Source organism: Musa acuminata, chromosome BXJ3-5 (genome assembly GCF_036884655.1).
Source record: "Musa acuminata AAA Group cultivar baxijiao chromosome BXJ3-5, Cavendish_Baxijiao_AAA, whole genome shotgun sequence".
In the NCBI taxonomy this organism is placed as follows: Eukaryota; Viridiplantae; Streptophyta; class Magnoliopsida; order Zingiberales; family Musaceae; genus Musa; species Musa acuminata.
In genome coordinates, this window is record NC_088353.1 from 43,515,651 (window position 1) to 43,534,241 (window position 18,591).

Below are 18,591 nucleotides of genomic sequence, written 5' to 3' on the forward strand. Positions count from 1 at the left end.
GCCACTGCTTGACATAGTTTTAGAGACTGTGTCATCGACGATTCTACCTATTGAGTCACTCTTTGGGCCTTTTATTTGGCCCAACACATCCCAAACTTGGGCTCAATTGGCACCTAATTGAGTTAGCTTAATTCTAACTCAATTATACCTAAAACCTACTTCGATCTAGATAATTATTACAAAGCTAAATTAAATGTTATCCAACATATCATTGGTTCATCGACGCCTCATCTGATTCTTCGGCGCATCGTCCTCTCTTGTGGCCTATTGCTCAATCGGATAGTTAACCTCCGCAACTCTGATTTTCTTAACGTAATATTCGCTTTTCTTGGCCCGATGCCCGATCTTATAGCCTGAGGCCTTTTGTCGATATGTTGACCGATCCTTCGGCTCGACGTCCAATCTTCTAACATGTTCCACTTTGGCCCAACATGATTCTTCCTGCTTTAATTATCTCTCCCTGATCGAAGCTTCCTACATCACTCAAAACATATATTAGATCACAAACACTATTAATTAGTTTCATCATCAAAATTCAAGATTCAACAAGGTCAATTGAGTCCGACTTGACCTCCTCGGAGAGCCCAAGGTGGTGTCAAGTTGTATATGTCGGCCAAGCTTGACCCGACCTTCTCAGAGTGCTCAAGATGTGTAGATCAGCCAAGCCCTATTAGACCTTCTTGGAGAACCTGAAGTGATCATAAGTTGTGTAGGTTAACCAAGTCCAACTCAACCTCCTCGGAGAGTCTGAAGTGAGCCTAATGTGCATAGGTCGACCAAGTCCAACCTGACCTCCTCTGAGAGCCCGATGTGAGCCTAAGATGCATAGGTCGGCTAAGTCCAACCTAATCTCCTCGGAGAGCCTAAAGTGGGCTCGAGATATGTGGGTCAACCAAGCCTTACCCGACCTCCTTAAAGAGCCCAAGGCGAGCGTAAGCTACATAGGTTGCCCTCGTTCGACCCAATCTCCTTATAGGGCCCGTGGTGTAACATCCCATTAGTCCCACATCGGAAGTGGGCAATGAGTATGATTGGCTTATATGGGCCTGATGAGTGTATTATGTTAACTCTTGCTTAGGCTTATATGGGTCTGATGAGTATATTACGTTAATTCTCGCTTAAACATTTTGGTCCGTGGTTGAAGGACCAAAATGGAGTTATTGGCCAGGCTCATCAGACTGGGTTGTGACACGTGGTGGCCCAAGATGAGCCTAAGGTGTGTTCAAGTCTAACATGACCTCCTCGGAGAACTCAATGTGGTCCCGAGGTGCATAGGTAGGCCAATCCCAACTCGACCTCCTCGAAGAGTCCAAGGTGAACCTAAGGTGTGTAGATTGGCCAAACCCCACTTGACCTTCTTAGAGAGCTCAAGATGCATTGGTCGTTCAAGCCCAATTTAATCTCTCGAGAGAGCTTGAGGCATGTAAGTCAATCATGCATTAAATACCTCAAAACAATAGAAGAAATATTGTGACCTATGTTAACCAAGTTAGCAAAAGGGAGACAAGACCTATCTCCTTGACATGGACATGAGTAAACAATACACAATTATGAACCACCTCCCCATTTTTTTGTCGTCTATATAAATAAGAGTTCAAGAGGGGGGTTGTCATAGGTTATCCCCTATAGGAATACTTCCTGAAATATTTTATTCCTTTTGTTATTTGATTTAAACGTCTATCTTCATCGTAAGAATTAAGGTTAATCAACTTTTTACAACTTCTACCTTACTTTATCTCACCTTGAGCCTAACTTAGTGTTGGAGGGATCAGTTCGAAAAAATCACTCCCGATCTTGATCTTCATGTAGGTTATCGTCGGAACACCGAGCACACCTACATTGATTTCCACAAGACTTCCAACGCCACCTTGGCTGCATCTCATCGTTCATGTGTCGCGGAACCACAACGGGTTAAATTGAACGTTCAATAATATTTTCCCCTAACAAGTGAATATATTATTAATGTAGGTATGGTCTATGGTGCAAAACGTTAGTACTCATATCGCCAAGCCGTAAGTAGAAACTTCATCAGCATGCTCAAGCCTTGTCCGTATGGCACAGTAGAAAACCATCCACAAGAATTTGAATAGAGAAAGGACAAAAAAAACGCTCTCGTATTTGATCATCAAGAGACAAAAAAGATGAAAATTTAGAAATCCTCGACATGGTGAGAAGATGCAGATTATGTGCTGCGGCGGTCGGTTTGATTTCAGTCCCACTCTTTTTGCATGCCCTCTTTAGTCTTTAGCATGAGAGAGAGAGAGCAAGAGAGATGGCATCTTCCTCTATGGAGTGCATGGAATGTAGAGATGGGAGCGCTCCAGCTTAGTAGCCTTTGTAGATGGGTGGAGGTGGTGACGCATAGCTCAACCCACCGACGGGTGGGAGGACGGCCAACTCAGGTGATGGGGAGGAGACGAGAGGCGATGGCTGCGGTGACGACACCAGTGGTGGAGGAGAGTACACTGGTGGTGGTAGTGGTGGTGGTGATTGGCTTAGAGGCGGTGGTGAGGATACAAGTGGTGGTGAAGATGATGCTACGGATGATGGTGGTGGTGAAGGAGAGTGCACCGGTGATGGAGATGATACTACGGATGTTGGTGGTGGTGACTGCGTAAGCGGTGGAGAAGAGGGAACTGGTGATGGAGATGATTCTGTTGATGTTGGCGGAGGTGAGTAAATAGGTGGTGGAGGAGAGTGTGCCGGTGGTGGTGGTGAGTATGCAGCCGGTGGAGGAGAGTTCACCGGTGGTGGTGGTGACGAGGATACAGGCGGTGGAGGAGAGGGAACTGGTGGTGGTGGCGATTGGCTTAGAGGCGGTGGTGAGGATACAAGTGGTGGTGAAGATGATGCTACGGATGATGGTGGTGGTGAAGGTGAGTGCACCGGTGATGGAGATGATACTATGGATGTTGGTGGTGGTGACTGCGTAAGCGGTGGAGAAGAGGGACTTGGTGATGGAGATGATTCTGTTGATGTTGGCGGAGGTGAGTAAATAGGTGGTGGAGGAGAGTGTGCCGGTGGTGGTGGTGAGTATGCAGCCGGTGGAGGCGAGTGCACTGGTGGTGGTGGTGACGAGGATACAGGCGGTGGAGGAGAGAGAACTGGTGGTGGTGGTGGAGATGATGCTACGGGTGTTGATGTTGGTGGGTAAACTGATGGTGGAGGAGAGTGCACTGCTGGTGGTGAGGGCACAACTGATGGTGAAGAGTTTATTGGTGGTGGTGGAGATGATGCTACGGGTGTTGATGTTGGTGGGTAAACTGATGGTGGAGGAGAGTGCACTGCTGGTGGTGAGGGCACAACTGATGGTGAAGAGTTTATTGGTGGTGGGGATGATGATGGTAATGGTGGTGGTGGTGGTGAGTATACAGGAGGCGTAGGAGATGTTAGAGGCGATGTAGGTGGTGGTGAGTTAATTGGAGGAGGCGGAGAGTAGGCTACTGGTGGAGGTGGAGAGTATACTGGTTTTGGTGGTGACACTACTGACGGAGGTGGAGGGTGAGCCGTTGGTGGGGGTGGTGAGTTAACTATAGGTGGAGATTGGACTGACTGGGGAGGCACGGTCACTAGTTCTGGTGGCGGAGGCGAATGCACTCGTGTTACCGGTGACTCTGAATGCGGAGGTGGTGGCGGTGAGTGTGTCCGTGTCACCGGTGAGTCTGAATAGGGAGGTGGTGGTGGTGAGTTTACTGGTGTCCTTGGCGACTCTGAAGGCTGAGGTGGTGGAGTTTTGGGAGCGGGCTCCTGTTGGGCTGGAGGTGGCGGCGATGGGAATACCACCTGATGTGGTGGCGAGGTCACCACTGGTTTCAGAGATGGTTTCGGTGATGGTGCTGTCACCGGTTCTGGTTTTGGCGATGGTTTCGGAGACGTCGACGTCACCGGCTTTGGCGATGGTTTCGGAGACGTCGGCGTCACCGGCTTTGGTGATGGTTTCGGAGACGTCGGCGTCACCGGCTTCGGTGATGGTTTTGGAGATGTCGGCGTCACCGGCTTCGGTGATGGTTTTGGAGATGTCGGCGTCACTGGCTTTGGTGATGGTTTTGGAGACGTCGGCGTCACCGGCTTTGGTGATGGTTTCGGAGACGTCGGCGTCACCGGCTTTGGTGATGATTTCGGAGACGTCGGCGTCACCGACTTCGGTGATGGTTTTGGAGATGTCGGCGTCACCGGCTTCGGTGATGGTTTTGGAGATGTCGGCGTCACCGGCTTTGGTGAAGATTTCGGAGATGATGGTGTGGCTGGAGATGGAGACGAAGAGCTCGGAGAAGACCCACATTTATCTTTACTGCAGTCCACAGGGCGAGTCATCACCGGAAAACATGTCTTCGTCGACTTCTGCCCGGGCCTCTTCTCAAGGCAATTGCCTGTGTCTTCAAAGACGATATCAGAGCTCGATGATGACACGCACTCGCCGGCTTCGCCCTTGAAGTAGTTGTAAGAGAACGTGAAGTTGGCGAGGCTGGGCAAGCGGCAGAGCTTCTCAGGGACGATTCCGGTGAGGACATTGTGCGACAAGTCCAACTCCTCCACCTTGCTCAACGCCGCAAAGCTCGTCGGCAGCGTGCCAGTCAACGAGTTCGAGCTCGCATCGAACACCGTCACGTTGCCCAGAAGTCCGATCTCCACCGGCAAGCAGCCGACGAGCCCGTTGTTTAGCAGCACAAGCTCGTTGAGGGTGGCTCCCATCTTTCCGGCGCTCGACGGAATGCAACCCCCGAGGTTGTTGTTGGCAAGAACAACAATGGACGCAGTGGAGTTGCCAAAGTTGTCGGGGATAGGCGAGCTGAAGCGGTTGTCGTTCAAGAAGATGGCGTCGAGCGCCTTGTCGAAAATCTCCGGCGGGAGGGGACCCTCGAAGTCATTGAACCGAAGGTCGAGGTACCTCAGAGACGGTAGGCCAACGAGGACCATCGGAAATGGCCCGACGAAGCGGTTGTTGCTGACATCAAGCTCGTGGAGGAGCTGCAAACGGGAGAAGCTCTTGGGAATGATTCCGCAGAACCGGTTGGAATTGATGTGGATGAGCGCGGCGTCGGTAAGGAGGCCGAGCTCGATGGGGAGGTGGCCCGCGATGTCGGCGCCATTGAGGTCGACGCCGGCCACGACAGCGATGTTGGGATTATCGAGAGCCGGGGAGCAGAAGACGCCGTTGTAGCTGCACACGTCGCGGCCGACCCAGTTGCCGGTGAAGTTGAAGGGGTCGGAGTACATGGCGTGGCGCCAGGCTTGGAGGGCGATGTAGGCACGGCGGAGGCGGGCGTTGGCGAAGTCGAGGTCGATCTTGATATCAAATTCGAAGTCATCGGGGAGGTCGCCGCCCCTTGACAGGGCCAGAAGCTGGCGGCGGGCGATCCAGGCCGCTTCGGCGTTCGAGAGAGCGTAGGCAGAGGAAGAGAAGAGGAGGAGGAGAAGGACGAGAGAGAGAGGCCAGCCGGAGGCCTCCATGTTGGGCGGAGGGAAAAGGTGGGTGAACCGCCCTGGAGAGCCCAAGGCTGCGACGAAGGGGAATGGGATGGGGGAAGGGGGTTCTTATAGCTAACCCTTTAGGAATCGTTGGTTGGCCTGCTTCGCCGTAGGCGTCTCGATTTGGCGCGAAACGAACGGACAGCCGAACACGAGATCCAACGGTCCACCCCCAAAATTTTGACCAAGATTTGAAGGGTTGACGTTTCTGTGCCACCATCGAAATATTCTGCCCTTTGAATATGCCGTTATATCCGGTTGAATTTAAGCCAAATCAAATCATTTATATGTATGGTCTCTACAAATTGATAATTTTATGTCGAGTTGCATGACGCAGGGTGTATCTTTTCGGATATCAGATCTATTTCGACAATCTACTAAAACAGTATTTATCGTGAAGAATTAAGGAAAAAAAAACAAAAAATAGCTACAACATCACAAGACAATGCCACTATATTGAGAGCTACTGTTGGTAACGCTGTTTAATTTTTTTTATTATTTTAATTGAACCATTCAAAACAAAGATAATTCATGTATAAATCTATGCTCGGTACTTACACCATACCATTTTTGGTGGTACGGCATGGTTTCAATAACTAATCTAAACATGTTAATTAAAAAGAGTATTTGGAAACAAGTAATACATATCTTTTAAATCGAGAACAGTCCCAATGAAGAGAAAACGTTGAAGAAAGAACAGCCGATGGAAACAGAACGAGTTAGTCTTCCTCCTCCGCCTCGTTCTCGGCAATGTTGAAGTACCTGAGCTCATAAACGCTGCGATCTTTGTTGGATGAAATCACGCGCAGCCAATCCCGCACGTTGTGCTTCTTCAAGTATTTCTTTGTTAAGTATTTCAAGTACCTAAACATAAAAACATATGCATTATGTACGTTAGTTTCCACCAGAACACATACATTTCATCTAATGTTTAAAATATCGATCTCATAATGGGACAGGCAGAATACCAGTATGCTGGATGATATGTCAACTCATGCAATCTGGTATCGATGACCAAAACTAGCAACACGAGGACTAATACCAGTTCTTGACTGGACCAGTAAATATTGGTGTAACAAAATCACAGTAGCAAACTAGTTGCAAATGATGGCAACAAAATATATATTGTTTCCTAGGGTTCCATAGAATCACACATCAAAGCAGGTGCCCCAGAAGGATGCTCCTGTTCTTCGTTTCACCAAGAAAGACAATGTTCAATTATGTAGGCAAAAGATTCAATGTCATGAGACAAACTAAAAGGTACAGTGAATTAACATACAATATAGCGGTCCCATGGAGGGACCAAACTAATAGCTTCCCAATCTTACCATCTCATTGATAGAGAAATTGTCATGCCCCGAGCACACTCTAAACACAAACACCAAGGGCTGACAACATCACCTGATATCATCACATGCATACGACTGAAATTTATCGTAACACTAATGATTTAATAATGATCCAACTTATCACATAAGATGTTCAGTATTTTTTAATTACAGTCTGAAAAACTAACAAGAAGCAAACAAGTCTGATGTCGGATGCTCAATAATACTGATAAAATGTCCTAGGGAATGTTAAATGATAAAAATATGATTAGTGGGTTACTTTGAATTCCATAATAACCCAAAACTAATGATTTAGATCCACTAACCTTGAGTATATAAACTATGAGGCAAAGTAGATAAATTAAAATTTATAATGCATAATAATAAAACCTATACTTTGCAAATTGCAACCATTGTCATATTCAATCAACCCCTTTGACTCTGATTGACTTTGATGATGACACCTCTCATCTTGTATGTACGTTATTTGCATAATGCATATGCATATCGACGCATGATTTGATGTGACATGATCACGCTGATTGATGCATGATACTAAGTGAAAGGATACTTTATTTTCTCTTGAGAGCAGTAGAACAATACTAGTATGGCGATTCTCTAGGTTCTTTCGGTAGCTAAGAGATTAATGGACCGTCAGACATAACGACTATTCGATCTCCTGCATGGGACAAGAGAGATATGTCATCACTATGACGGGTGAGGCACCACTCCATCGGCTATTGGGAGTGCGATATGATTCTTCTCTCTAAATTGTTGGGAGAGTTGAGTCACCCCGAGATATTCAGGCATCCCATTTGCCGACACGTGCATGATGTTGTATTTAAAAATATGATCCTTGTGTGGATTGTTCATTACATTCTTCCACAATTTAATCATCATTTGTGAAGCTCATTTATCATTTTATTGTATCACCTGCTTTTACACACCTTTTGCCTATTCGAAGTTATCCTACTTAGCATTGTTGCTGAATATTATTATTGCAAGATTTTTTCAGAGGCCCAAGACAATAACGAGCAACAACAGGAGGAGCAAACCATGCCCTTTTAGTACAAGTATTATTGAGTAGCCGACTTCAGACTTGTTTCCTTCTTGTTAGCTTTCCAAACTATAATTAAAGAATATCGAACATCTTATGTGATAAGTTGGATCAATGTTAAAATCATTATTTTTATAATAAGTTTCGACCATATGGCATGTGATAATATCATGTAATGTTGTCAGTCCTTGGTATTTGTGTTTGGAGTGTACTTGGGACATGACAATTGATATTTAGTATCAGAGTCAACTTAGTATTAGGGCATGGTGAGGGGGCTCGAGTAAGACGAGACTACCGTGGATGGGATCAGAGGTCACATCATGGCATGAAGCCACCACTAGACTATGCCTCACGAATACTATGCTAGGATTTGATTTGAGATATACTGGGTCTTAACGAGGGCACCAAGCCCTTCAGTGGAAGAGTCTGTAACATCCTGATTAGTCCCACATCGAAAATGGGCAAGACGAAGATTGACTTAAAAGGATTAGATAAGTATACCATTATCAAATTGAGCTGAAGCATTTTGACCAATAATTTAAGCCAAAGTTGATATGCTGATTATCCCATTAGCTTGAATCATCATAACAAATTTCTTATTAATTAGATAGAAAAACTTTTATGACCACTCTCGTAAGTGATAAGAAAGCATATCATCAAAAGAAAAAAAATATAAAAAACAAAATATGAAAATTAGATGATAAATACCATAGTAAATTTTATGACACAAGTTAGCTAACACTTAATTATCATTCTTTCTAAAAAAAGGTGAGCCAACGAAAGCAAAAAATTTTAGGCACTAAAACAATATGATTGAACCCAAAATTTTCACCTTGTTTCTCTCCCTAGTTTTTCAATTCATTGCCAAATATGTAAGAAGAATCCTCAAGATTTCTTTCTATCAATTCTTATGAAACTATTTTGAGCAACTCAAAGCTCAAAAACAAAACTAATGTAGGCCATGTTATTGATCACCTAATACCAATAAAATGACCACCTATAGCAACAATAGAAATAATGATTTCACAAACATGACACCAAAACTTCATAACTTACATAGAATGCAGTTTATAACAAGAAAGAAAAAGAAAGATTTAACCAAGACGTAAACATATTCATGAAGACAAAGTCTTGATGCAGCTACAAACCCTGTTTTAGCTGATTCAAACTGTGAATATTACAGTGACATGTACTGACTGTGACTATTGCAGTGACATGTACTGAAGAAAACGGCACATACGCGCTTAGAATTATATTACTTGAATAGGAACGACATGATCTACCAAAAACTACTGATTCAAGTAACATATCAAAGTTCAATAATTTGCTGAATCCTTCTATTCGAAGATGAACGAATGACTACAAGTGCTCAACAAACTTAGGAATCCAACAGCATGAGATTACTACTGACACAATATTCCAAATATGTTAAAACCTGTACTTCATATCCACATGTGTATACACCACACTCTAATAAAATTATGATCCAAAGTGCGACAAAAGTAATAATAACTAACAATATTCATTTCAATTTTCTGCATCTCCCATCACAGAAGAAACGGAAAAAAAATAAAGGTAAATAAACGAGACAATTCAACAGTGCAATTGAGTGTATATTGACCTAACATTAGAGGCAAGGAGTCATCTCAGAACTGAGCAGTGCCAAGAAAGAAACAATAGCAATGATCAAGAAATGATTGCGTCAAACATCAAACACACCAATATATCCATCTACATCAAGAGGTGGTGGCAGGGGAGGGTTACCGCTTGGAGAAGGGGCCCTCAGAGGTGACGGTGATCTTGCTCTTGTCTCGGGTGACGGTGACGGCGTCGCCGAGTGCTCCGGCCTTTCCGCCGGCGACCTTGATCCGCTCCTGGAGGAACTTCTCCAGTGAAGCGATGTCCATGATCTTGTCCTCCACCGGCTTCGCGCAGTCGATCACGAAGGTCGAACCCTTCTTCTTCCCCGCCTTCGCCGCCGCTCCACCGACCCCGCGACTCATCTTGGTCTCCGCCGCCGCACCGAGGGTAAGGGTTTTCCCCGAGACGCGGGTTGAAGAGCGCCGACTCCGGGTTCATAAGCAAGTCCTTGCCCGTTAAAATGTCCCGCGGTGTATGTGGACCGAGTGCTGCGCTGTCTCGCGTGCGTCCGAGGAGGGTGGGGTGGATCGGTTGGTGCCTTCGGATCTGTGGTACTCCGCGAAGCACATTACGTGGTAAGCTTAGCGGGTTCCGGATTCGGGTCCGATCAAGATCCGAGGAACTGATTCTAGTTTATATCCTCTCACTTCAATTTCTTAAAACTTCAATTGGTAGATGATACATGATTTATGTATTATATTCTTAATATTTAAATCAAGCTACTGCATAAAGATCAATCAGAGATTTTTAACTCACAAAATTAATAGGAAATTATTTTTAATAAGCTTCACTTGAGAAAATTAATAAGCTTCAATAGACAAAAAAGATTTGTTCAATTTGGAAGCTCTATTTCTCTTCATTGTGGATTGTGAAAATTGTTCTGTCCATTTCCTATATCCTTTTGGGCATATTTAAATGATTCGAACCGGTGAAATTAAACATAAATGCATATGATGAAATTATACTGTTATTATTAGGTTATGATATTAAAAATATTATGAGAGAACATAAGCCACATGCAATCACAATTCCACACTTATATAGAAAGCATGTATGTGCCCATATATACATACATACCAATGTACACGTTGCAACCATGAGATGCATGTATTGCGTGGATCTCCCGTGGATGGAAGCATGCTTCCATTGGCTGACATGATGAAACAGTTTTAAGCTTACAGAGCTGGCCTTTCTGACACAGCTAGAATACATCAGCAGATTGTTTGGCTCATCAGCAGACATCGGAAAATAGTGACAACAGAAGAGTTCATACGAGATCACCTCAGTCATCAATGGAGCAGCTCAGAGTCATGCATCTTACAGGGATGTTCTCAAAACATCACCAGCTTGCATCACAACAAGGGCAGCATGCGAGGTGGAGGTGGAGGCATCGGTCGGTTGTGTCCTGCCTGTGCCGGCAGCCTCTCAGAACTGTTGAGAGGGAAGTAGACCATCTGAGGGGGACTGGAATCTGATACACCGCTACCATTAGCCTGCAAAAAAGGGCCCCAACAACTGGGTTCCCTGTCGATTGGAAAAAATGGATGGGGTGCAAAACACTGGCGTTCCCATGCATAGAGGCGAGTACTTGTGATGTTCTCTGCATCTACATTGGTCTGCACTGCTGGAGAGACCAGGAAAGGGCCACATTGTTCCGCTGGATTGAAACTCCACAAACTTCCAGAAAGTGGCATGCCTGTTCCATGCATGATTTGAGAATGTTGGAGTTGATAGTGTTCATGACCATTGCCATGGGTTCTAAGATATGGTGGAACCAATGAGGGTGCGGATGAGCCAGTAGCCCCAGCTCTGGAAACAATTCTAAAAGAAATTATAGGAAGAACCGGTCAGAATTATCAGATGGGATATTTCAAGTGATCACACGACTTTCAGAGCAAGTAAAATTAATTGATAACTAAAAGCTATGACATCGGTACCACTACTGAAGGCAAGAGTAAGCAACAACGCAAATACATTGATAGAATTCTTTTTAAATGGTTTAAATCAGCAGGAGAAACAAAATGTGGAAAATCTTATACAGGCTAGTCCAAGATTTTGCAATTTCGTGTACCTATAGTGTATCACTCAGGGCTTCAAATGATCCCGTATCAGTCCATACCAATGTATTGAGTACGTACCAAGTTTCGAAAACTCTTGAAAAAAAAAAGAGGTGAAAATACCGGGTGGTATCAACCTTGTACCAGATGCACCTGGCAGTACTGTATCAGATGGTACAAACCCTGTACCAGGTGTACCATCTGATTTTCCCGGTTTATGCGGGCTGTTGGTCAGGTAAATACCATCCGTACCACAAGGGGTGGAATTACAAACCTTGGGCTAGACAAATCTCAGGAGCTAGTTCCAGGATATATCCACAATGCCTGTTGGAAATGATTCCTAAATGCATGTGGAAAGATAGATGAGAGATAATTGCTGCCATACTTTACTGGATGCATATGGTCGTAAAACTTTTAGAAAGAAGCAGAACTAAAAATGGATAAATCCTAAGAAATCTAGACATCCATCACTTACCCATGACTGAGAACAAAGGGATGGAAAACAGAATCAGTGGCAGGCAAACCATTAGTGGCTAGCCTTGCAAAGTGTAATGATTCGGCACTATTTATGTGGGCATTTGGAGAGTAAGATGCATGACAGTGTTCCCAGCCATGATAGTGAATGTTACTTGGTGCCATCATATATAGGGTTTGAAAATCTCTTGGCCTTGGGAAGTGACTCCACTGATGGTGATATCCAGGATCACTGCTATTGGAATCAAAGGAATGGTTATTTGAGGAAGATGAAGGTTGGAGCGGTGGCATGTAGGCCATGAAAGGGCATGGATGAGCTACTGAGACAGTAGCCTGATTCTCCGAAAAATTAGCATGATATCCTGAAAGATCCCAGACTGCAAAACCACAATATTTCACTTGGTTACTCCAAATAACAATACCAACAAATCAGCTAATAAAGCATCTTGGAATATCAGTGACTTACAAGAAACAGCCGGAGAAGATTCACCTTCCCTAATAGGACAAAGAAAAAAATTAGTAATCTATGGACAGTATCATGATCAGGCAATGTTCTTATTTAGTATAAGCAAATAGCTGTAACCAAAAACTTCAGAAACTAGGTTTTATATGCAAGTCCTGGACAAAGCTTTTGACTTAAATGTTGCAACGAAGTTTGACAAACATAAATAAAAGGTACTCATAGACAGTACCATTGTGAAGTTACGTGTAATTAGTGCAGCAAGAGGCTTTCTTTCTGACGAAGGAATGGAGGGCTCTGGTTTTGATAAAATTCTCGATCAAGCATTCAGATAATGTCAAATAGAAAACAACTATACAACTGTAAAGAGAGATGACCTGTGCCTGCTATGCATAAAGCCAACTAACAAGGAACTTTAAAAGAATGCTGAGGTAACACCTATTAGATCAGGCCTTAAGTTGTCAGTCAAATTCAGTTTCGGATAAACAACTTATGCTAGTAATGCAGTATCAAATCCTGATCAATTATCCTAAAGATCACAATGTATCAATCATTTAAGAACAAAAACTCACTAACCAGTCTCTTGCAGCTTGCAGTGAATGTTCATCCTATCATTTAACTTTTATGGTTCCACCAATCAGGTAAAATTGTGTAGCAGATTATAAGGCATGAAAGACAATCCCTTGATTATGCATTTTCAGCCTGCACTTAGTATTAAGATCGAAAAGGAAATAGGTGATTCGCTGAGTAGGATGCTTTCCTAAATATTGATGGAAATGAAAATTTATTTTTGGGATCTAGAGACAGACAGTCAACAGGCTCCAGGGTAAATTTTGACAAGAACTTGTAGGTGGTGCCAACTTGATTTAATCTTGTAGTTGTGTTTATTTAATACAAAGTTGAAAGCACTATAAACATATAACTAAACTGGTAGCTAAATTTTTTGGCACTTTCATACTTGGGATTGAAGCAAAAACTTTTTCTAGCACACTAACCAATAACCATTACAAGAATCCACATGCTAGCATTTTCATATGGTAGCACCTATGTCTATTAGCCTGTCACATTCATGCCCTGCGGTAGAACGTATGCATACAGGTGTGGTACATGACTTATGATACATCCAGTTGACAGGACCAATGCCAGCATAAGATGTGGCAACTGATACATTGATCAATGCAAACAATGAAAAGCAGAGTAATAGAGAACAGTCCTTGATTGCTGACGACCTGAAACCACCAGCAATTTTGCATAGAAACACTGGGAATGCAGTTACTGATATCTGACACAATCACAACAGTGTTCAGGTTTATGGTTCAGAACTGATGTCACATCATAAGAGAAGAAAAGAAAAGCAGTTCTTCATTGGAAAATGCATAAATTATAAAAAAAAAGTTATCTGAGATGTTGATTCTCAGTGCAACATTATAGATGAACTGACTGCAAGTCAGGTGCAAACTTGGTTGGTTTCATATTCCAACAAAAATAGATAAATAAGATGCTTGATGCATCTTTAGAATAACCACGAGCAATTTTTCTAATAGATGCATAATCACTTCAAGAGCAAAAGTTGGCAAATAGCAAACAAAAATCCAGAAGTGCAAAGTAGTCTGGTAGTCTACTGAAGCAAACATTTACAGACATCACTGGATTATAAGGTCTGCTATTGTTGATTTGAATTTCATATATGCTGAAGGGAAGACATGCATCTTGAAAGGCAGAACAAATAAACGATGCTAACAAATTATTTGATGTTTCAAATAATTCAAAAAATAATTATGGCTCAAACCTAAAGGGTTGTTACTATTGTTGTAGCAATATTGAATAAACAAATCTACCTTCCAAATATCAGCTAAATGGAAACTTTCCGCCATTTAGCTCTACAGAGGGTAATGACACAAAGTTGGGTAACTATCATTGCAAAACTAATTTTAAAACATATATAGCATATATGATATCAAGCATACTCAAACGATGGAATCCTTGCCAAGCTACCAATTGGAAACCAATGACCTCCAAATGGCTGCACAAACACAGAGAAAATAAGACAAGATTAGAAATATCATAAAATTTTCTCATCGATCTGTGAATAAAAATCCTCTCAAAATGAAGAGACTACCTAAGAAAAAAATTTATGCAAACTGAAGCAGAAAATGTAACAAGGTCCTTAGCACCACAACCATTAAGTAATCGGATAAACCAGGCAAGAGACATGATGCAGAAAATTAAGACAGAGAAAAACCACTACACAAGTTCTGTAGACAGTAGCATAATCTGATCAAAATTTCTTCAGCCAAACAAAATGACATCAGTCACAAATGTTTTCATCAGAGCATCTGACGAGCAACATAGAATATTGTTCCAACATAGGCCAAACACTAATCCATCTCCCATCATCATGAATCACAACCAAGGCCTAATCAATTGTAAAACAGCCCTTCTAAACAAGAGGTCCCAGATGGGGCCAAAACCAACTTCAGTTAGATTACTACGACATATTTCCAATCCAATGCACAATGGTTCAGCATATTCCCACTTATCACATTCCATCCAGTTCAACTTCAGTTTAGCCCATACACTGCTAGGGAAATCCAGCTTTGTAATCCCTGATCTAAGTTGGAGAAGGCTTACCTAGAACTTGGAGGCACTACTTGGACTAGGAAGATATGCAGTCATCCAGCTCAATAGAGAAACTTTTCGGGCATTCTTAGCTGGAATAGGAGTATATTAGGCCTTCTCAACATGTTGCTTGTTGAGTTAGAAAAGAGATAAATACGCCTCCCATGCATTTTAAGTGAAAATAAATCTAAATTTTCTATTTTTTAGTGAACTGGACACCTTTTTTATGCTTAGGAAATCTGTAGGATCTTATTCCAAGTCCAATTGTCTTTGTTGAACCATCCATCCAAATCAGTTAGTACATTGTTGCACAAGTAATAGGTGTCAGTTTCCAGTTCATGTATGAGCGCCATGTACATCATTCAATTTAATAAAAATTTCTTCCATTTTTTTTTTTGAAAAATCTTATTCCAATTCCAATTGGTTCCTAAGAGTCACAGCATGGATATAATGGGGCTTACAAAAGCTTATTTAGCTATTAGGAGTAATAATTGAACATTTCTAGCTGCCTTTTCCTAGTGGGTTTTACATGCGACATGATTTTCAATTTTTCCTGCAACTTCAAATATATGAGCACTATGTAGCACCGAAGCCATGAAAGCTGAATTGTATTTTAGAAATTTTTTTATCTTCGATTAATTTGCATAGTTAACTAATGGCAAAAGAAACATGACAAAAGAGACAAAGAATACTGGTATTTACAATAAGCTATCCCATTTGAAATCATGCATTAAAATATGGAAAAAAATCATAGAATCAGTTATCAACATACAGATTCTGCATAGTTCAGATTGTACAGGTCCTCATCTTGTATCCACTCATCCATGGTGAGTTCTGGTGTCGAATGATAGCCATTTGCATAGAACCAATTGCCTTCTTCAACTTTTCGACAATTAGGGCATTGCATCACCCCTTTAGCATTAAATGCTGAACCAATGCAATCTGAAGAAAAAAAAAATCCATCCAATAATAAGTTTTGACTAGCAGATCCATTGAAAATGTTATATATATCATTTTGCTGTATATGGGTGTTAATTGCAGAGAGTTGGCAAAAGGATACTACCAAAGTATATATCACTTGTAAGATAAAATAGCTAACCTGAGAAATAAGTTTCAGATATGATAAAGGCCTATAACAATGATATATTTACTATCAAATAAGGTGAGCATGGAAACAGGAAAATAATTGATGAATCTTAGAAAGAACGAAGAAAACATAGACATGCAACACAAGGGTTGAAAAGAGAAAGTTCACATATCCAGATCCATATCAGTAGAATCCAGTTCTTGCAGAAACAATAGTGGCTGATCCCATTAGTCTGGCCTATTTCCTATTGGTTGCACTGAGTCCAGCAAATACCAACTATCTCAAGCTGATTTATAGTTGTCTTAATCAATTCTAGTCATTTTAGGAAATAGAAGTCCCATGATCCAATTCTCAGTGCTAAATCCTCTAGTTGATCCCAACCATGAACGTAACGTGGAATCGGATGTAAGAGGGAAGGAAAAAGCTTTGAGGAGACTTTGAAGCAGGTCTTACCATCATAACTACAAGACTTGGGCTACTAACTGACAAAGCATGCACACATCAACAAACAATACAAGCTGCAGGAGTTCAAAGTTGAACAATGGATAACTTTTGTTGAAGTTTGAAGAGGATCCAATATGCAAAAGGCTTGAGTTCTCTCTTCTTTTTTGGTAGATCATAATAGAAGAAAAGACACCACCTGACAGGCGCAATGCAATGAGAATGCTAGAAATACACCTTCTACTGGAGCTTCTATAGGTCGAGTAAGGGAAGAGACCAAATCAGGATTGATCTCAAACAAAAACTTTGAATATTATTGCCGAAATAAAAATATGTTAGGAATACAGAAAGCAGCGGCCAATTATGATTTATTCAAATCACCAATATTGCTATATGTCCAAAGAATCTAAAACCCCTTTCAGTCTCCTATTTATATTCCCTTTAATAATCTGAGTTAAAGATCTATGTGAACTCGATTCCAAGAGTGACACGATATTTCCTGGGACATTAATATTGTGCAAGTCCTCCAAAATCTTATAATTCTAAAAAAGGAGGAAAATTAATCCGAAATCCCGACACGGAAATATATCCATTTAATCAGTTATCTTCCGACGATCACGCAAGCGAACAAGAATAAAAGATCCTCGGTTTGCGCACACAATTCGAACGAACTAAAAAGAAGAAATCTTTCCATCAAATCCACACGAAAAAACCCGACGGGAAAACACAAAACCAAATCAAATCTCAGAAGAAAAAGGAAAATAACAGGAAGGAAGATCAAGGAGGGGAATCGATCAGTGGAGCTGACCAAGGTGGAATTCGTGCCCGCATTGCAGCTTGGCGGTGGACCGATCCCCACCGCACTTCACGGCGTTAAGGCAGATTGAGCAGTAAACGTGCACGACCTCATCCCCATCTTCGGTGTCCTTTCCCGCTCCCACGAGGCCCATCCCCAAACGCCCTAATCCTCACGGATCCTCCGATCGCCCGATGAGAAAAAGGGCAGCAGATCACCGAACCAACCGCAATCCTCTCCAACCCAAACCCAAATATTTCATCCGAGAAGACATCGCCCAATTCACCCCTCCTCCCTCCTCTCCTCTCACTCCCCCAAGGCTGCGGTATCGCGCGGTCCGGCGATGGGACAGCGGAAGGGAATATAGCTAAACCCGCACGTCAAGCGTTCGCGTAATACTTTATATGCCTAAAAAATCACAGCCTTTAAATTTTCTGCACGTGATCGTATATCGCTTTTTGAACGGTGATCCTTATGTTCTCCTAGAAATCTTTATGCTAATAAGGAGAAGAGATCAGTGGTTACGTGGGGTCGTGGAGGAGCAGCGACGGTGACCCGGAGTCCGACTCGGGACGAGCACGTACGGGAGACAAAGGGTGAGATCCTGTCCAATCCTTGTGGGCATTGGACCACTCTTGATCAAACTAGGTGGCGGGCCCCGCGGTTCATATGCTGATGGATGGTGGAGATGGCAGATTCGACGGTTTCGTAGAAGCATCGCTGGAGAGGATCCTCACCAGCGCAGGACGGAAGGTGTAGAGAGTGTTAATTTAATCGGGTCGGTTCGGTTCGGTGGGTCGGCCGACCTCCGATTTTGACTCGACCGGGGCAGCTGAATGAACACGTAGCCTTTGTCATTATATATTGGCGAAATTGCATGGGGATTTCCGTGGAAGTGAATGACATTGACATCTATTTATCTCTTGGAAGTAAGTGTAACAAACATCAAATCTAATGTACACCTCTTTCTCACTTGATTGTTAAGTTTAATTAGCATTAACACTATATAATTTCATCATTATAGAAATAATTATTTTAGAAATAGTTTATATATTTTTCTGATTTTATTTTTGACTCATATTGAATAATATTATCACAAATGGAAGTGGTATATATATATATATATATATATATATATATATATATATATATATATATATAT

The 18,591-nt window shown here is 42.4% G+C and overlaps 3 protein-coding genes across 3 annotated transcripts; all 3 read right to left on the reverse strand.

Moving 5' to 3' along the window:
- Positions 1-2,099: 2,099 nt before the first annotated feature.
- On the reverse strand, positions 2,100-5,522 carry LOC103986493 (pollen-specific leucine-rich repeat extensin-like protein 3). Its single transcript, XM_065150886.1, has one exon. The coding sequence runs from the start codon at positions 5,449-5,451 to the stop codon at positions 2,326-2,328; it is 3,126 nt and encodes a 1,041-aa protein (XP_065006958.1). The 5' UTR covers positions 5,452-5,522; the 3' UTR covers positions 2,100-2,325.
- A 414-nt stretch (positions 5,523-5,936) lies between these two features.
- LOC135637979 (large ribosomal subunit protein eL22y-like) lies at positions 5,937-9,913 on the reverse strand. The gene is made up of 2 exons (XM_065150887.1): positions 9,619-9,913; positions 5,937-6,333 (listed from the first exon to the last, which is right to left on the reverse strand). Exons 1-2 carry the CDS (start codon positions 9,855-9,857, stop codon positions 6,189-6,191), a joined length of 384 nt encoding a protein of 127 aa, XP_065006959.1. The 5' UTR covers positions 9,858-9,913; the 3' UTR covers positions 5,937-6,188.
- A 599-nt stretch (positions 9,914-10,512) lies between these two features.
- LOC135638163 (E3 ubiquitin-protein ligase IPI1-like) lies at positions 10,513-17,759 on the reverse strand. The gene is made up of 6 exons (XM_065151142.1): positions 17,442-17,759; positions 15,878-16,047; positions 14,454-14,509; positions 12,493-12,521; positions 12,028-12,403; positions 10,513-11,316 (listed from the first exon to the last, which is right to left on the reverse strand). The coding sequence occupies exons 1-6, from the start codon at positions 17,581-17,583 to the stop codon at positions 10,848-10,850; spliced, it is 1,242 nt and encodes a 413-aa protein (XP_065007214.1). The 5' UTR covers positions 17,584-17,759; the 3' UTR covers positions 10,513-10,847.
- Between the last annotated feature and the right edge of the window lie 832 nt (positions 17,760-18,591).

Excerpts from the sequence above, each read along its gene's own strand:
- LOC103986493 (XM_065150886.1), bottom strand. The coding sequence starts at position 5,451 with ATGGAGGCCTCCGGCTGGCCTCTCTCTCTCGTCCTTCTCCTCCTCCTC.
- LOC135637979 (XM_065150887.1), bottom strand. The coding sequence starts at position 9,857 with ATGAGTCGCGGGGTCGGTGGAGCGGCGGCGAAGGCGGGGAAGAAGAAG. Across the intron at positions 6,334-9,618 it reads GAGGGCCCCTTCTCCAAGCG|GTACTTGAAATACTTAACAA; the intron begins GTAACCCTCCCC and ends TTTTATGTTTAG.
- LOC135638163 (XM_065151142.1), bottom strand. The coding sequence starts at position 17,583 with ATGGGCCTCGTGGGAGCGGGAAAGGACACCGAAGATGGGGATGAGGTC. Across the intron at positions 12,522-14,453 it reads GCAAGGATTCCATCGTTTGA|GGAAGGTGAATCTTCTCCGG; the intron begins GTATGCTTGATA and ends TTGTCCTATTAG. Across the intron at positions 11,317-12,027 it reads CCCTTTGTTCTCAGTCATGG|AATTGTTTCCAGAGCTGGGG; the intron begins GTAAGTGATGGA and ends AATTTCTTTTAG.